This window comes from Poecilia formosa, unplaced genomic scaffold (genome assembly GCF_000485575.1).
Source record: "Poecilia formosa unplaced genomic scaffold, Poecilia_formosa-5.1.2 Scaffold725, whole genome shotgun sequence".
Lineage (NCBI taxonomy): Eukaryota > Metazoa > Chordata > Actinopteri > Cyprinodontiformes > Poeciliidae > Poecilia > Poecilia formosa.
Window position 1 is genome coordinate 99,908 of NW_006800664.1, and position 18,028 is coordinate 117,935.

General features: G+C 41.1%; 1 protein-coding gene across 1 annotated transcript; it reads right to left on the minus strand.

Moving 5' to 3' along the window:
- Positions 1-42: 42 nt before the first annotated feature.
- On the minus strand, positions 43-18,028 carry LOC103131168 (protein O-GlcNAcase). Its single transcript, XM_007542751.2, has 17 exons — positions 17,438-18,028; positions 14,138-14,189; positions 11,585-11,682; positions 11,296-11,426; positions 11,037-11,208; positions 10,858-10,956; positions 8,530-8,799; positions 7,090-7,176; positions 6,508-6,974; positions 6,243-6,417; positions 5,418-5,474; positions 4,837-4,922; positions 4,604-4,708; positions 3,781-3,872; positions 3,187-3,376; positions 2,030-2,189; positions 43-1,341 (listed from the first exon to the last, which is right to left on the minus strand). The coding sequence occupies exons 1-17, from the start codon at positions 17,475-17,477 to the stop codon at positions 1,205-1,207; spliced, it is 2,418 nt and encodes an 805-aa protein (XP_007542813.1). The 5' UTR covers positions 17,478-18,028; the 3' UTR covers positions 43-1,204.

Below are 18,028 nucleotides of genomic sequence, written 5' to 3' on the forward strand. Positions count from 1 at the left end.
TGCAGGTTGGTGCTAAGCAGGTTTTAAACAAGCAGGTTTCTCTTTTTTTTTGGAAAACGTTGTGCTCACTTTCTTTCCGATGAAACTGAGGAAAGCAGTTCTGCTCATCCAGGTTGAAACTGCACAGAGTCGAGAAATGCCACAACATATCTGCACCTCAATCTTTTAAGGATATTACTGGTTTGGTGCTGCATTTCCAAGAATAAACTTACTTTTTATCTAATAAAAATACCTTTAATAAAATTCCTTACATTTTGAGTTACGCCTCCATTTAAAACACTTGCTGCTTTCCCTGATGGAAAGCATTTGTCAAACCCTAACACGCGTTTCATAGTTTATAAAATGCTCAAACATCTTGTGGTTCATGCCTGTTTGATCTCTTCATTAAGGTTTTTATCAAACTAGAGTTTCTATAACATTTTCACCCGTTTTTGTGCGTTATGCATGTAAGTCTGTTGTTTTTAGTGACATGTTTACTGTTACACCTTCACAACATGCAATGCATTCCATTAATCTGAAGGCATCCAAAAGGCTCCTAAATCCCCTTTCATGCTTCAGTTGAGTTTACCGTTTTGAGATAAGAGGAAATTGAGATAGTTACTTGACAGGCAGGCTGTAGTTGGTATCAGTAAGTAAAAACAAGTCTAAGCTACCTACAGACCTAATTAAGCTAAAGTAAGGGTGCCCATGTGGCATTTTCCTCTCTAATCTTACAGATTCCAACCCTTATTTGAATTAAATAAAGTCCACAATTTTTCTTGCTTTGGTTTTCTTTCGGTTTTCTGGTGGAACGTCTTCTTTATGTTGGCAGATTTTAAACCAAACAACTTAAAATAAAACGTTGACCATTTGAAAAATATTCCTGAACGGGGCTGCTACTTACATGAAACATGTCCTAGTCAAAGTAAGAGAGCAATGGTTTTTTTGAACAAGCACAATAACGGAATTGTAAGAAACCTTCTCTTTATGTTATCATTCAAAATGTCTATATGTGTAGGAGGGTGACGCTTCAAGCTGATCGATAAAAGGTGACATTTATGGCAAGATTTGTGTTAAAAACAAGCATCAGGGGTCACTAAAAATAACCTTTGTTATACCTAACCATGCACTTTGATAAACTGATGAACTAATTAATGTTGATGCTGAAATGTGTGACCAGGTGACGGCGAGTGCGAGTGTTTTTTTTTTTTTTTTGACGTGGCTTTCAGAGCAGCCGTCCGAGCACCACGCCCTCTCTGCTCCTGGCGTCTCCTCTGAGGATCTCCAGGAAGCCCAGTTTGGTTAAGAACTCCAGCCTCTGCTGATCTGTGGGCTGCACCTCACAGAAGACACCCTGAGAACCTGGACACACACACCCCCCCACACACACACACGAAACGTCCATCAGTCTTTTTCTCGGCACTTAAAATTAACTGCCTTTTAGACAGCCTCCCCACAAAAAACACCCACAATGAAACATTCTTCTGAATATGTTTGTCAAACAAAACTGGATGCAATCTGTAACACACACTGGAGACATATTCACGTCCTACAAAGCCGTTTCGTGTTCTGTAACGCTGCAATAGAAAATGTAAATGTATTCTTACTAGAATTTTAAGTGATGCGCGACACAAAACAGTGGAAAAGAATACACACACGTTAATATTGCACGAAAAATATGAAAAGTGACGTGTTTATCTGTAGTCATCAAATGAGGCGGTGCAGCAATTTTGACATCTGGATGTGTAAAGCTGGTGGAAACGTATGCCAAAGGAAATGCATCTGTATTTGTTGGTGGCTCTACAAAGCATCTTGACTTGGGTGGATTGGATACAAATTCACACCACAGTTCACAATTATGCTACTCTTTGCTTTGCTCAATTCATTAAATCCATTAAAGTCTGTATTTGTCGATAAGTTCGACTTTCATGAACGCTTTTGCAACGCGCAGTTACTTAAAGCTTTAAAAGAAGTGAGTGCATCTAAAGAGGTTTGCATTTCCGCGTTTTACCAAACACCGGAGAGGAACTGGATGTGACTGACATCTTACCGTTGGCCTTGAGCGCAGTGAGCAGGGCGGTGAGCAGGGTCCGGCTGACGCTGACGTCCACCAGCTCGGGCAGCGCGTCCAGCCGCAGCTGAGAGGGGAAGTGGTAGAGGAGCGAGTCCGGGTACTCGCCCTGGTCCTCCTCCATCAGTTTCACCAAGTCCTGTGCAGAGGACAGCAGACACACCACAGATTATCTTTTATTCTAGATGATGGAAACATGAAGCACAGTCAAAATATCTGTGGAAGAGGATGAGGACCACTGAAAGAAGTTTGACTTTCTTGTCATAGTTCTGAGATTAAAATCAAATTTCAAAGAAAGTCCAGTGGTTGTAATCCTCTTCAGTAAACACTTTACAGAAGTTAGCATGTGGAAGAACAACTTTTGTCCCTTGTAGTTGAATTTCATTTGATCAATGACTTTCTGCTCTACAAATCTACGAAACGCTTCATTTTGAAATTCATCCAGTGTAGGATTTTTCTGTTTCTGTTCACACAGAACCTAAACACGGGGAAGTGAAAACAGTTTTGAAGGAGTTACCGCTAACTTACACTGGAATGCAATAAAACAGGTTATAAGAGCCTTTCCAACTCCTTCTGCCACCTCACAATAAATCATTAGGCAGACAGAAAACTTGTCCCGTCTTCAAACATAAGTAAGCTTTAAAAATGGCAGTCGTCCAAAAGTTTAACTGTTGGCACGCACCATGACTCATTAAGCAGAAAAAAAAAAAGAAAAAATCAGTCACAGATTGTCTCGGTCTGACTGTGTCTGTTGCTCACCAGAGTCGTGGATTGATTCGTTGCCAGAGATTGTTTGTTCTCTGCTGTTATAACTTTGTGCTACGCAACAACTTTTAACAAATATACCTAAGTAGAAAGTGCTTTACCGTAACGACAGATGAATGTTCTGCCCTGCTCAGCAGCATGGCCAGCTTATGCTTGAACATGCTAACATGAGGCGTCTCAAATGCCAAAAATTAATGTGTTTTTGTGCATCTTCATAGTGAGTAATTAATCTTTGGCAGGATGGACCCAGATGGTGCAACAGCAGGTACCAATAACTAAACATTCGTGTGCATGATGCTGCGTGTTACGCGTCCTGTTTGCTAAAATGAAACAAACAAGTAGCTCCTCTGCCCAGTTTTGAACATATTCACCTGTGTGTTTGAGTGTGTGCTGCTCCCTTTGGGTGGGTATTTATCTCTCATGGCAGGAATCCAGCTGGCCTGGCACCGCTTCGCGAAGAAGCGGACGTCTAGGATGCCCAGCACGCAGCCACAAATGCCGAGCTCATCTTCCAGGATGAAGCTGTACTCGGGGCTCAGCGCCAGACATGGGCCAAGACATCTAAGAGGTGAGAAGAGGTATTATTTATAAAAAAATGCATTAATTCTGTTTATGCTGCACACCAGTTCAGTTCAAGGCATTTAAGAGGCTTTAAATGTGGCATGGTTGTTGGTCCAAAAAAAAAAAAAAAAAAAAAAACAAAGAAAAGTTTTGTAGATGAAAATGATTTGTTGTTGTCAAGAGGGCAGAGGGGGGTGGGCAAAAAGACAACTGCAGCACATATACATCACCGCTAGTTACAACCGAGATGTGCAGAACACAATCTGAATACACAACACAGCGAATCTGTGTACCTAAAGCATCTGGCAAATGTAAACAAGTAAAGAAAGCAAACTAAAAAAAAAAAAAAAAAAAGGGGGGGGGGGGAAATCTTAAATTTTAAGATTCATAACAGGCTGACAAACCTGTCTCCAATGACATCTGGATGAGCCACGGTGGACTCCTGTCCGCCCTGAGTCCTCAGGTGAAGCTGGCGGACCATCCGGTACAGCTCCACCTACGAGCACACGTCGCTCAAAATATAATCACAATGCTTCCCTTTGCAACCTGGTTAATACTTCAAAGAGCACTGAAAGAGCTGCTCCTGGGTATGCAAGTCTAGTATGCAGATGCTTCTCTTTGCGTATTTCCAACAAAGCAGAACCTTGTAGAAGGTTGCGAATAATTTTGGGCAAAACATTTTTACCCGCCTTTCCTATTAACGGTGGTCAGAGCCTCTGATGGCACAGGTTATATGGGGGCCTCGCTCCTATCAGACTGCCTTAGGGCAGCTGGGTCTGCTATGTGGTGGCTCACCACCATCTGTGTACGAATGGGTGAATGACTGATAAAGCCTTGATGAAGCACATCTAAAAGTTAAAGTGTCTATGATGTTTAAGAAACAGACAGAAGGCTACTTGCAGAAAACCAAAACTAACCACATTGATTGCAAATCTAGTTTATAGATTAAAATGTAAACTCTATAAATAACAATCCATTGATCAGAAATTTGACACAAAACTGAGATCGGGGGTCTTTAACTCCAGACATCAAGAGCCAGTGTCCTGCAAATTTTAGATGCATCTCTGCTGCAACACACCCGAGTTAAAAAAAACAACAAACAAGCAGGTGTTCTGGACCAGAGACACATCTAAAAGTAGCAGAACTGAAGTTAAGTTTTGAAAACATATTTATTACATTAACTGAGTTTTACTTTCTCAGTAGCGGAAACAACAACTCATCTCCTACCTTGTCTTTGCTGTGATAGGGCCTGATGTTGTAGAGACGAGAGGTAGGAAAGAGAGGAGGGGGATGAGAGAAAAGTTCACCGCTGCTGCCTATCGGGAGGAGCATCTGTTCACACAACGACAAACACGCACAACGGTTGGAAGCATTTAGGAATGAACTTGAATCCTGAATGACTAAGAAGTAAGAGGTAGAATAAGGCAGTAGACAAAAACAAAAAAAATCAATAAAGCTACCTGCACCTCCCCAGACACCCCCCCTTTGAACACCCATGGCTCTGAGTCCACTCCCAGCAGCTCTGCTCCTGTGGATTTCCCACACCCTGGAAAACACAAGAGAAAAACGTTCCTCATTCACCAGAACAGGTCAGGAGCTCTGAAATTACACAAAGGTTTATCTGTAAGGGCTGCAGTCATTGGAAAACGTAAGTAAACATTATGATTTTACAGCTTGTTTTAACATCAGTGAGTGTCATATTGTGAATTACTTTATTATTTTACGCTACTTGGTTTGGTTTGGAATTGAATTTACTGTCTTATCCTTTCCTGTCCTAAGTGCTTCACATTTCTTCATCAGTTGCTTCTCAAAGGTTCGTCGCTAACATCTTCACACCTCGGCATATTGAAAAACCACCCAAATGGGAACATTATGCATATTTCTTGAACTTTCAAAGCAAACGTGACGCATTGGTTCTTAGTGAGCCATGATCTGCACGTATCCGTCAGCATCTTTCTGGAAGAACGACAGCCGACTGTTTAACTTGCACCAGCTGCACAGTTAGAGAGGGAGAGAGAGAGAAACATTTCTGCCTGCTCACAGTGGAAGCAGTTCCTCCAGGAGGCGAGGTTTGAGCCGTCATTCAGCACTCGCCCGTCTGAGGGAAACAAAGAGAAAATGTGTCACTCAAGTATGACGGCAAAATGTGTGGAGCGAAAGAATGCCGTCGGCGTACGGCAGGTGTTTCAGCTCGTAAAATGCAAGCTGCACAAACGAGCACCACAGGCACAGTAATCTGGTAACAGCTCGATTACATTTCACAGCGTTTTAAATAATTACTGTGAACATTCACATAGAGGGACAAGGATGAGCCGGAAGTTTTTGAGGGGAGTTTAAAATCCAGTTATTAAAAAAAAATTGTTAAATGCATAATTAATACAGAGTAAACATGGCACAAAATCTATAAAATGAAAATCTTTCAGTTTGTTTATTTTAATTGTGCATTTATTTGTTGATTTAACACATCAGCCCTGCATGTCGGTGAGAGCAGCTCCACCTATACTGCAAAAATATGAATTACTTCAATAACATAATAGATGAGAAACTTTCATTTTTCAATCAGAAACAACTTACTAACAAATATGTGTAATTTATTTCTTTAAATTGAATAAACTCATAATGATCAATGGTGTTATATATAAAGAATATTATATATCATATTTTTATTGAATGAGGTAAATTTGGTGTAAGAATAATTTAAAAAAAAACATCAAGGATTGTAGTTTGAGGCTTAACGATTGAATGATGGTTAATAACTACACACCATGTCTGCTGCTCTATTTTATTAGTTTTATGTAAGATAGAATATTCTATTCTATTCTCTCCTGTTCTGACCTTGTATCCGTATCCACCCAGGTGTTCTTACCCAGCCAGCATATGAAGGCTTTTGCCACCAGAGCTGTGTTCCTCAGGTCCCACACATAAGGGTAAAGGTCATAGAGCACGGACCTGTTAGCCCCGCCCACTACGCTGCAGTGGAGCTGGGCTATGTCTTCGCACAGAGACAGGAACCTGGAGGCCCGCCCACGCCACTCATCAACCTGAGGACAGAAACAAGCCATCAGTTATTTAACCATGATGACCTCCATGTAGGAAATCGTTTTCGACGAAAGAAAGAAAGGAAGGAAGACCTTCTGAGGCTGCGTCTTCTTGCTGTTCGCACTGACCAGGTGGCAGTTTGACTTTAGCCAGGTCAGGTCCTGCAGCAGCTTCTGCGCCGAAGGGCCGTGCTCATGGGGGAGATAATGGAGACCGACGAGCAGCCGCACCTGGGCCTCGCTCAGCAGGCCCTTCCCGCCGCAGAGCCCGCGACCCGGCGCCCGCTGCGCCCGGCCCCCGCCCGCAGGCGCACCCGACCTCGATCCCGGAAGTTGCTGACTTGATTGGTGTGGCCTCTTTTTGTCCCCTTCTCGCCCCTCCCTCTCCGCTTTGCCCATAGGAGGGGATGAGGGTGGAGAGCTGGAGTTGAGTGGGAAGACGGGGAGTTTGGCCACAGCGTGCGTGGCTCTGAAGGTGGAGGGACAGTCGGAGCTGTCAGAAGCTTTGGTACGCGATGAGGAGACGGAGGCCCGGTGGTCTGCTCTTGTGCTCTGCCAACCTGAAATGTTGGTTCAAGCTACAGTGTGAGAACTTTCAGAGTTCAGATTTGGTAAAATGTGACTTATTTGGTATCAGACTTATTACAGAGGTGCTTTGGTTTGTATAATCTTTACCTGCTTGCAGAGGCTGATTAAGTTCTTCCATCCAGTCATGAAGTGCAGCAGTTAAAGCTCTCTCTGGACAGTATTCACACTCCTCGTCTGAAATACATAACATGACTTTTATGAAATGAACTGAAAATTAGGGCAAAAAGTCATCATTTCTATTTCTGTTACTGAAACCAGATGAGTTTTTGAAATGTGTTTAATAGGTACTTTAATCAAACTGTGATAATCAGTTTTCTGCTGTTTCCAGTAATAATTCGGAATCAGATGAAAGTAATGTAGCTCATGGCGTTCCACAAGGACCACTTATTGGTCCCCTGTTATTGTGTATTTTAAACTCTTAATGGAAGCTTTCATTAAGCTGTCTACTCTTAAATTAACACGTCACTAGAGTTTTTTTTTTAAATCTCTACATAAATGTTTTATTCTTATGTTTATAATTTTAGTGTCATATTTTAACACATTGAGTTACAAATGTATGCTATTTACTGAATGAACAAAGTTACCTTGAGCTTGCTTTAACATTGATTAACATAATCACCTTCATTTATGGAGCACATTGTGCCTGGAAACTCTGAAACGTCCAGCCACAGATTATCAGCAAACCTTCACTCTAGAATTTCCTTTTCATTCAGTATTACGACTCCAGGTGTTTATAATTTTTTTTATCCCTTTTAAAGGAATAGATTGCACCAGAATCCACCTCATTTTCTCCACACAAAGGGACCTGACTCTCTCCTGGTTTTCTCTCATTATCACCCTGCACCGCCTCCACACAGCCCACAGAGAGCAGAACTTCACACGCCTCAGTGCTTCTCAGCTGCCTTGGTTTTTTACGACTCCTCCTGTTCCCTCTCTTCATTCCTGGCTTTTTTTTTTTTTTTTTTTTTTTTTTTAATTTAAATTGGGTAATAAAACTTTACAGTTGCAATAGGATTCTGAATAATAAATTGCGCTAAACAGACTTACAACCATCTCATATCTCTTATATTCGTTTTTAACATTTCATGCAGTCATGCAAGAGGATAAAAACTCAAATATAGATGGAGAGAGAGAGAGAGAGAGAGAGAGAGAGAGAGAGAGAGAGAGAGAGAGAGCACTACAATGTCATTGTTTAAAAAAAAAGACTTGGCTTGCGTGGTCACACTGAAACATGAAACCGCCATTATAAAATGTATCCATTCTGCAATTTGGTTTCATAAATAATCATTTCTGGTTTCTCAGGATGCAGAATGCATGTGGATAAACGGCAAAAATCTTTTGCAGTTGCACCTAAACTCATGTCCATGTGGACGGGGCTTTATTTGTGCCTGTTGGTCAAAGTGACCCAAGGAATAATAGAATATTAGATGATTAGACATTTCCACAAGAAGTAAAAGCAGTGATTGTTTTATCAATGCAATCTGGCAGAGCTAATGTTGACATAAACAAAATGAAATCTACCCTCACCTTTCACGTAATCTTTTTCAGCTCTGAACCAGCTTCCCAGAGTATGCAGCGGGATGTAATTGGCTTCGAATTCGCAGTTGGGATTGAGCAGCAGACCCCTCAGGTGTTTTTTTAGCTGAGGGTCGCGACCCTTGAAAGGCCCCAGGAAGAGACGTCGGGTATCATAGTCGTTGGCGTGCAGGTTGTCCCAGATCAGCGGGGGCCTCTGGAGGACACACTCCAACTCGGCAAGGCAGTCTAAGGACAGTTTCCTGGAGATAACTTTGCTGCCTGTGGGACACAGAGATGGATGAAAACATCTGAGGAATAAAACTGGTCACATTCGATTCACTTCTTTCTCTAAATTAATGTTAGGAGAGTCCATTTTAAATTTTGGATTTTTAGGTAAACAGATAAAAAACATCTGCACACAAAAAAAAAAACTCAGCCGGTTTACTTACAGACGCAACAGAAGTCAGTGATGTTGGTACAGAAGTTGATCTATTTACTAAATGTTCAGTCAAAAATTAACTCAGTTTGCTGGGTTACGTGCAAAACTACCAGGTGTTGAATTAAAATGGTAATATAGGAAATGTATGCTTTATAATATTGTTAATGTAAGTGCATTGCATCAGTAGCTTTAGTAAATTTAGGGGGAAAGCTTATTTACTTAAAACATCTAGCATCTTAGCTGCAAAGTACCTGGTGCAAGTTGTGCTTTTAGTGCTCAACACTCACACTTTGTCTAAAATATCAGTCAAGTCGACTGAGATATGTGACATTTTATTCACACATAAAATGTGCATAAAAATAAAATCATCTGTAATAAATGTACTCAAACCCTCATTCTGAATACTGTGACAGAGTATTTGCATAGCATGAAGCAGTTTGTTGCAGGTACTCCATAAAAAGTATGGCGATTCTTCAGTCAAAGAAGAATTTGACTTCTTTGACTGAAGAAGAATTTTGTTACTCGGATCCAATTGTGGAAATATTTAATTTAAACAAAAACATAATTTATTTGACCATATATAGGCTAAGGGGATTTTTCATCACCACCCTGGAGGAGAATGACTTACTTTAGTAATTTCTGTTGCTATGCACACATCTTTGAAAGGCTCATTAATAAATGTTATATCTCCTATTATTTGCTGACACACAGCTTCGTGGCTCTTTCCAGAACACTAATTTCCTTAAACTGTCTGAACTACTTGAGGGACTAAAATAAAATACAAGCTGGTTAAAAATATCTCTCTTCAACTGATCTCTGACTAGACAAAGTGCCTCATCTTTCCTCCGGAGCAGACGGTTTCATCTGATCGGGCAATAAATTGGACATCTGGACTCCGCTGTAACCCAATATGCTGAGTCAAACCCATAACCAACGCAGGGTGGCATCAGTCCATAACTGACTCTGGACTGGGTCAGAAAAATAACCTAAATTAGGTTATTCTTTGTGTAAACATAAAGTGCTTGTTTTAGGATACTGAAATGCCAAAAATGTTTTTTTTTTTAAATAAATCTGTTGTGGGAGAAAGCCGTTTCCTCAAGGGAAGCAGGAGATAATTGCTTGTTCGCAAAACAGCAACTTTGCTTATTTTCTTCAGCAGCTCTGATGCATATTTTATGCAGACGGGTCAGCTGGGTGTCTTTTAGCGGAAAATCCTCCGGGAAGCTTTTCTCTTCCACAACAACTCACTAGAACTGTATTTCACAGCCTCCGCTAATTTCCAAGTGTTTAAAATCAAGAGAGTTTACAGATTGTGATGAACGATATCACGGTAAACAATGCTAGATCTGTTTAACGGTCAGAAATGAAACTCCTTAATCCTTGAAGCTGCATGACATAACTTCCTCGTGCCTTTGGCAACGATTGAACAATCCAAACAAACGTCACTTAGAAGACACACGCCTGGATACGTAGCAGTTTTGTCAGCAAGATGCCTGTGGGCTCAGTAAACAAAGCAAGTCAGATGTTTTCTTGAGCATAAATAATAGCAATGACACAATAACAATGTGATATGTCAGGAATCTTTTTTAGCTCCTGGTGCTGAAACCCAGAGAGGAACACCAAAACTGGAGAAGTGATCTAGAAGCGAGTGGGCGATGGATCCTGCACTCCTATTGTACTTCCATGTGCACCTAAATGGTTCCATGGTGTGTGGAGGAGGCTGAGTGGGTTTGTGCAAAATCTAATTTGCATGCGTGCGTGCCGAGATGTGCTTTTATTAGCACATCTATTAGGCAAGATGCATTTCGAACAAAAAACACGTCAGGTGTATTTCTAAATTCTAGAAGGAAGACAGATTATGCAACTTTTAAGAGCGTTTTCATTGATTTTTATCTTACCTGTCCATATCACTGTTATGTTTGGTAGTAGGTCCTCTCCGACTGTTTGCAGGTAGGGAGATTTTGACACACTTGGAGAGCAGAGAGAACCGCAATACTCTAAGCATAAAAGAAAGAGGAAATAATGTTTCATTCAACAAAACCTGCATGGCAGAGTTTTATGCAGACTTCGGTCTTACCTGTCGGGCAGAAAAGGAAGACAGGCGGCTCCCCCAAGAAGCGGTAAATCTCGTTAGTGACTGTGACCTGAGCGTGGGCAAATGAAGTGAAGGCCTCGCTGTCGGCCTGGCACATGGAGTGATCGATGTCGTCAAAGAGGATGGCGAACGCCTGGCACCCCAGGTCTGACACCTGCCAGAGAGAAACAAAGGAGGATCAGGAAGCGGGACGCAACACACGCAGGTGTGCTCCTGATATATGTTAGAGAGAGTAACGTGCCTGTTTCAGCTTCCGTTTGAGCAGCGTCAAGTCGCAGGAAGAAGAGAAGACGATGTCCTGACCAGGGGAGAGAGCGTAAACAAACCTCAGACCCCGGGACTGAGCTTCCACTATAAGAGTACGCAACTGAGCTGTGAGAGGAAGAGGAACAAGTCATAGGTATGAATGATGGTTGGGGTGAGAACTGTATGCTAAATTGGTAGAGAAGGAACTACGTGTGATTAGTCTTAAAGGTAATAAAATGTGAAGAAGTTATCCCATCGTGGAAGGATAGAGTGAATGTACAAACCTTCCTCTTCGGGAGAATAGACTTCCCTCCACAGCAGTCTGTGCTTCAGATCGTCTTTGGGGCCGTACAGGTAGGTGTTCAACCCCCACAGCTGCATCCTGAGGGAGATGGAGAAAGGTGTAAAAATGTTGCACAAGGAAAGACAAAAGAGAGGTCATCTAAATCATTTCAAGAGGTTGACAAACATCAGTCATTTACAGACGCACCAGTGAGAATTTTATGTCTGGTTATTCCCTGAAATGAACAGACTTGTCAAAGAAATTAGCTTCCTTTTAAATATGTGCTTACATCAGGTCCTTGAAAAGCAAAGGCTCCTCAGACACAGACACCTCCACCTCCATGATTCACAGTTGGAATGAAGTTACTTTCCTCCATTGCTTTAGTAGGTTCACACCAAAACTCGCCTCCTGTTCAGTGATCTTAACGATCCAGTTTTAGACCGTTATGTGAAAAACACGTGAGCTTGCTTTAAATCTAGCAAATTGTACTTTGTTTTTACGTTTTTCTCACAGAGCAAAGGTTTCCTTTTTGCACACCTTCGACAAAAGTTAAACTTGTGCAGACTTTTTCTGCTTGTACAAGCATGAAATGTCATGTCTGCAGTACCAAGAGGCTGCTGTAGGTGCTGCAGTGACATTTTGGGGTTTCAGAGATTTATTCTAGCATCTCGTGGCCTCCTCTTGACTGAGGCATGTTTGTAGATTATCCTCCTGATAGTGGAGCAGATTGTTTAAAATTCTGTTTAGATAAGCCCTTTGGGAGACTCATGATTTATTTTTCATCCACATTATTTACTGTGCTGTCTACTTTGAAATTGAAAATCCACATTTTCAGATGCATAAAAATGAGCTTCTTCAGAAGTCAAAGGTACAAGTTTTGTTTTTTTTTTCCTCATGACTGTTTATAGTGGAATCAAAACTAACTTCTTCCCTCTCTAGCAGTACCCACATCAAAAAATGTTGTAGTCAAAATGACCTGGCAGCATTGGTGGACTAACTGATAATGGAAATTATGTTTCTCTTTTGCGATTCTGACCAACCTGTCATAGATGATGAAACTAAAAATCATGTGATTCCTATTTCAAGCCAATTTTGCTGCATCTTTGCTTTGACTTGCAGACCCTAAAACCAGTTTGCTACAACATTTATCACTTAGTGACAACCTTTACTTAGCTTTTTCAAAACATGTTTTATGCACATCCATCTTCTCCAAGCTTTGCTTCTCTTTGTCAGATATAACTCGAAGTTTCGCACCGAGAGGGAGGACAGTAGGAGCAGAAAAAGATAGAGCTGAAAAAAATCGTAATAAAAGCAGATTAACTGTCTCTACAGAGCGATCCCAAGGCTGCGTCATTTATAGGACACAAGCTCCTGAATTATAAATAGAGAATAGTACTAGAAATAAAACTGAATCTGCATCAGTGCCCATTCATACACTTCGACATGTTTGTGTTCCTCCTGCTCATTTATGGAAGGGAAGTGATCTCATCTTTCACTTCCTGGACAGATGGCACGTACAGTAAGTCGCCTCCACAGAGTGCCAACCTACATACCAACATGCAATGAGACGAACACATGTATTGGGTATGAATCTGCAGCACCACTCTGCCAAAGCTAGAAACCACAAAGCGACTGTTTCTGCACCCCACATGAGAACCCCAGATGAAACGTCTCTATTAATAAATCTGGAACACGCACACTCAGCTGTTGGCACAGCATCTTCACAACAAAGTGACTGTTTAGCAAAGTTGTGCAAACTTGAGACACATTTTAAATGTAAAATCTGCAAGGCAGAATTCTTCAGACTTAATCCCAGCTGCCTGCTGTGCGCTATAAGGACAAACTTCAAACAGAACCAAACAATGGACTAATTATTTTTGCTTAGGGAAGCAGAGGTACACTCTCCAGGCTATTATTAGATACCAAGCTACAAAACTGTGTCCAAGCTTTCAGCAAGGATTTAAGATTTAATCTTAAAGGTAGGATCAGTGAGGCGCGAAGAATTAATTGGTTCCCTTCAAACTACACAGAACACACGAGGGTAATGAGAGAGCATGAAAATCCCTCGTCTTTCATTAGCGCATGAATTTACAGCATGCTTGAGGCACGTCTCTCCTCATTGTTTTTACGTATGAGGTTGTTTCTCCTTACACAAATAGATCGCCGATGCTTTAACACGTAGGGAGCTGAGTCATGCACAGCTTCGTTCTCGTTCTGAGGAAACTGCTAATGAAAGAAATGTTTTGCAACTCAACAGGGAACGCAGTTACTTTCCTTGGCAGTGACTCAAATTAAATTGGAGGGCTAAACCTGTCTTGTTCCCCATTGTGTGTCGGACGAGGGATGTAGCAGAAAATAGCAGCCACTGAGGGCTGGAGTTCGACCCTTGAGGTTTGGAGCAAAATGTATTATTAGCATGGCCCAGTCAAAGTCCAGACTGAAATTCAAACATGGTTTAAATACATGCCGTCACGCAGACGGTTGAAACGCAGCAGTTTGAAATGTCTAGAGAAAATAGTCAACAGGCCACAAGCAGACTGAGGAATGTTCTTACCACTGGAAGAGAACTTTCCTCTGATCCATAGACCAGGGTCGACCATAGAAACCTAAAGGAAAAAACAAACACATAATGAGCACAGACACACAAAACCACTGCTGTGCTTAACTGCTCATTGGTAACATTAGAAATTAGTTATGTTAGCCCATATTTTGTATTGAAAACCAACTCATTTTGCTGAGTGACCCAACCATGTTGTGTTAACTTAGCCCAGGCCTGCATTGCTCCATATTTGACTAAGTGACCACGATAACTAAAACTGGCTCAGATCGGGTTGTTTGGAATCCACCACTTCTAAACTGTTTCATCTTCATATTTCACAGCCTTATCCACAATGAACTGATTCTGCCATTGACATGAACTGAAGATCACTCAGCAACGAGGACTTTATCTATGATAGACATAAAAAAAAAAGCCCAATTACAATCTGGAAATGCAAACGAGGACAAAAGTCTTAATTTTTGGATCTATGGTGACCAGAAAGTAAAACTAAAGTGTCTGGCCGTACTGTCCAAGATTAGGCAGAAGCTTACACATCAAAACATCCAAACTTTTGCTGCCATCATAGACTTTAGGGATATTTTGAAGCGAGTTGAATATGCAAATGCCCTTAAGAACAACAAGATCGATGTGCTGGAGTGACCATCACAAAGTCCTGATCTCAATATCAAGAAAAATATGTGGGCAGAGTTAAACGGGTTCATGCAATCTAGGTGGCCTACAAATTTAATTCACAAGTTCTCTCAGAGGGAATAGGCCACAATTTTAGCGAAGCTTGAAAACTAATATTAGTATTAAAGATACGTCTTATTACATGCATTTTTTTTGTTTTAAAATGTTACAAAGATTAAAGAGAATCTTCTGCTGAAATAAAATAAAATAAAAACTATTACCTCTAACACATTTCTAGCACATTCTTCCTTCATGACGCTGTATGTGAATTAAAATAGAGGATTCACACAAAATAGTTTTTATGCTGGAAAATCACTAGAATGAAAATTTGCATCAGAGTCCACAGGTGAGATCTCCTAAATTTCCCAAATAAACAAAGAGCAGCTCAGTTTCATTAATGCTCATTACTGGCTGCTGCAGCTACAATGCAAAACGTAAAGTAAGGCAAAGCAATCTGAGATCTTCCAGCGCCTGCTTGGCCGTATCCCCACTGCATTTGGTTTAGGCCTAATTTATCTGCGTGCACACACTCCATCACATTTTCTATTAATAGAAATGGGAGCATCCCCAGTGCCCCTACCAGACTTGTATGTTACTGAATAAGTCTGCAGTGTGTGTATGAGTGCAAGTACAGTAAGTGGGTCAGAGTGACAAGTGAATAAAATGCAGTCCAGACCACTTCCTTCTGCAAGCCATTGGGGAGTTTCTTCTTTATTGCTTTGGTGTGCATGTGTGCGATGTTTGACGTTTCTAGATGCAAGTGGAGTCTTCGCTTCAAAGCCAGACTAATGACCTCATGAGGAACCTTCTGAACGGTTTGAGGAGAACTGGGTTAGAGGAAGTAAAGAATCTAACAAACAATTAGCTGCTGGACTGCACTGGAACAAAGAAGATTTAAGATGATGTCTGTTGTGAATGCTGAACTGGAACGGATTAAATGATACAGTATGCAGCTGGAATGATAGACACTTAAAAATAAAAGAAAAACTGCCAAAGATGTATTATTTAACAAACAGAACGCCAACAAGGGTAAGAGAGCGATCTAGTTATTTACTGATGACTTTATTTGGTTTCCTGCATATCACATCAAAATTGAGATTATACATTTTTTTACTACTGGTGCAGAACAATAACTGCAATTTAAATGAGCTGTTGTGCAAAGTTGGATTACTATTTTGGTTACTCTATCATTGTTTCTCTTGTCTAATGTTTTGGGTTTTGCTTCCAATATTGACCAGCATGTCAAAAATAAACCTTCTTGAGAAATAATTCATTTTTAATAACCTTTTTAAGTGTTTGGTATAAACATAATCCTGATGAGCTATAAAAAAAAGTGAGAGCATTTCCCATATCTAGACATTTGATGTCAGACACGAATGTAATGACACAAAACGTTAAAGACATGAAAAGAGTGAAATACGACCCTTTATGTAATTAGCACACTAGAATGATTTTTATGCTTTTTATGCTATGTTGACGTAATTTGATCACCAACTAAGTCATAATTTCACAGAATGTTTTGGACATGCAACTTTCAAACACAATGCACCTGTGTGCCAGTGGGACATTGTTGTTAAATATGGCAGAAATGTCCCAATAATTTTACTAAAGCTCATGCAACACAGTGCAAACACTTTGTCTACCCTAATGAAGTCTCCCTCACCTTAAGACACCAGATGCCTAAAATTTTGATTCATCTTGCTACTAATTTCCTGACCAGTTACTCTAAAACAAGCCATTGTGTCTTGTTTTTATTTTATCTAAAATGATTTTGTCTTATCTGTCCAGACGTAGTTGAACGCTGTGAATTCCCCTACCGTCTCTCATTTTGCTTACATCTTACATGCCTGGATTATTCAACTATTTTGGTTCGTGTCTAAAAATGGAGGAAGTATGCAACATCATAATTAACCAGGATTTACTTTTTAAATTACTTTGTATGCTGCTGTATTGCGGTAATCTGTGGCACGATAAACAATAATAATTGTAATTCTACATTACTTTTTTCAACATTATTATCATAATTCTCCTCTTCATCAAAAATGTACTCAACAGATTTAAGATGATCTGTTGAGTCGTGTGTCCTCTTCACCTTCTTTGTCATCATCCTCATCATCATCGTGATAATTAACTGCCCACCATAACAGCAGCCTTCCTCCTCCTCCCCCCACCCCCCATCTCTGTCATCATCTGCTATTGTCGTGTCATTCAAACTTCATTTCATTCTCTTATCACCAGCCTCTTCATTTCCAGCTCCATCACGTCATTTGTGTTCCTTCCATCATTTCTGTTTCATTCATCAGCACATCTGTCTTTATTTCCAGCAGCTACAGTGGCATAGTTCAAAGAGATCTGATGCTGTCCGCTGCCTGCCTTTTTGATCTCCACTTCACTCTGCTGATGCCCACACCATCATTTGCCACAGACCTTTTCATCCAAGCTTATTCTTCCTTCATAAATATATTTATCAACACTCCCACGCCCATTTTACAGTAGCTGCAAACGATCGTTTTTTCTTCCAGGTCACACTATTCTCTGTTCAAAATCAATACGCTGAGCATAGGAATAATATAAAAAATATCACATGATTTATAGGAGGTCATCGATGAAGTCGGCCGCTCTCACCTTCCACCACCCCACAAAGGAACTGCGTCTCCCCCTCCATCCTGTCCGTTGTCTCCCTCCGCTTCCTGTCGGCCTCTTAACGAGCGAGGGAAGATGTTTTCCCCGTCGATCAGCTCAGAGTCCGGGAATATTCTTCATGCTTACCATCGATATGCTTCCTCTTCTTCCTGTCCCTCTCTTTCCTCTCATCCCTCCTCCTCCTCCTTCCTCCTCCTCCTCCTCCTCACTACACCGCCGGAAAGCTCCCGCGCTGCGTTCAGGTGCTCACGGGAAGCGGCAGCTTTAAAGCACCGGAGAGGTTTCTGGCAATGGGCAATTACGCGTTTCTCTATAAGCACCCCCAAAATAACATCGAGTAAAATTTAGCAACGGCCAACCGTTTTTGGCCGTTGGAATGTTGATATTTCATCTTGTTGTGAAAGGATGAAATAAGAAATAAAAGTCAATCTCCTGTTGACCTTGATTTAGGAATTCACCTGGGTAAAAAAAGAACCCCAGCCAGCACACCTAGGTGGGCCCCATATGGGGGGGAAAAAAGAGGGCAGACAATATGGGCAGACAAAAGGGTTTGTCCGCAGTTTCCTGGTGGCT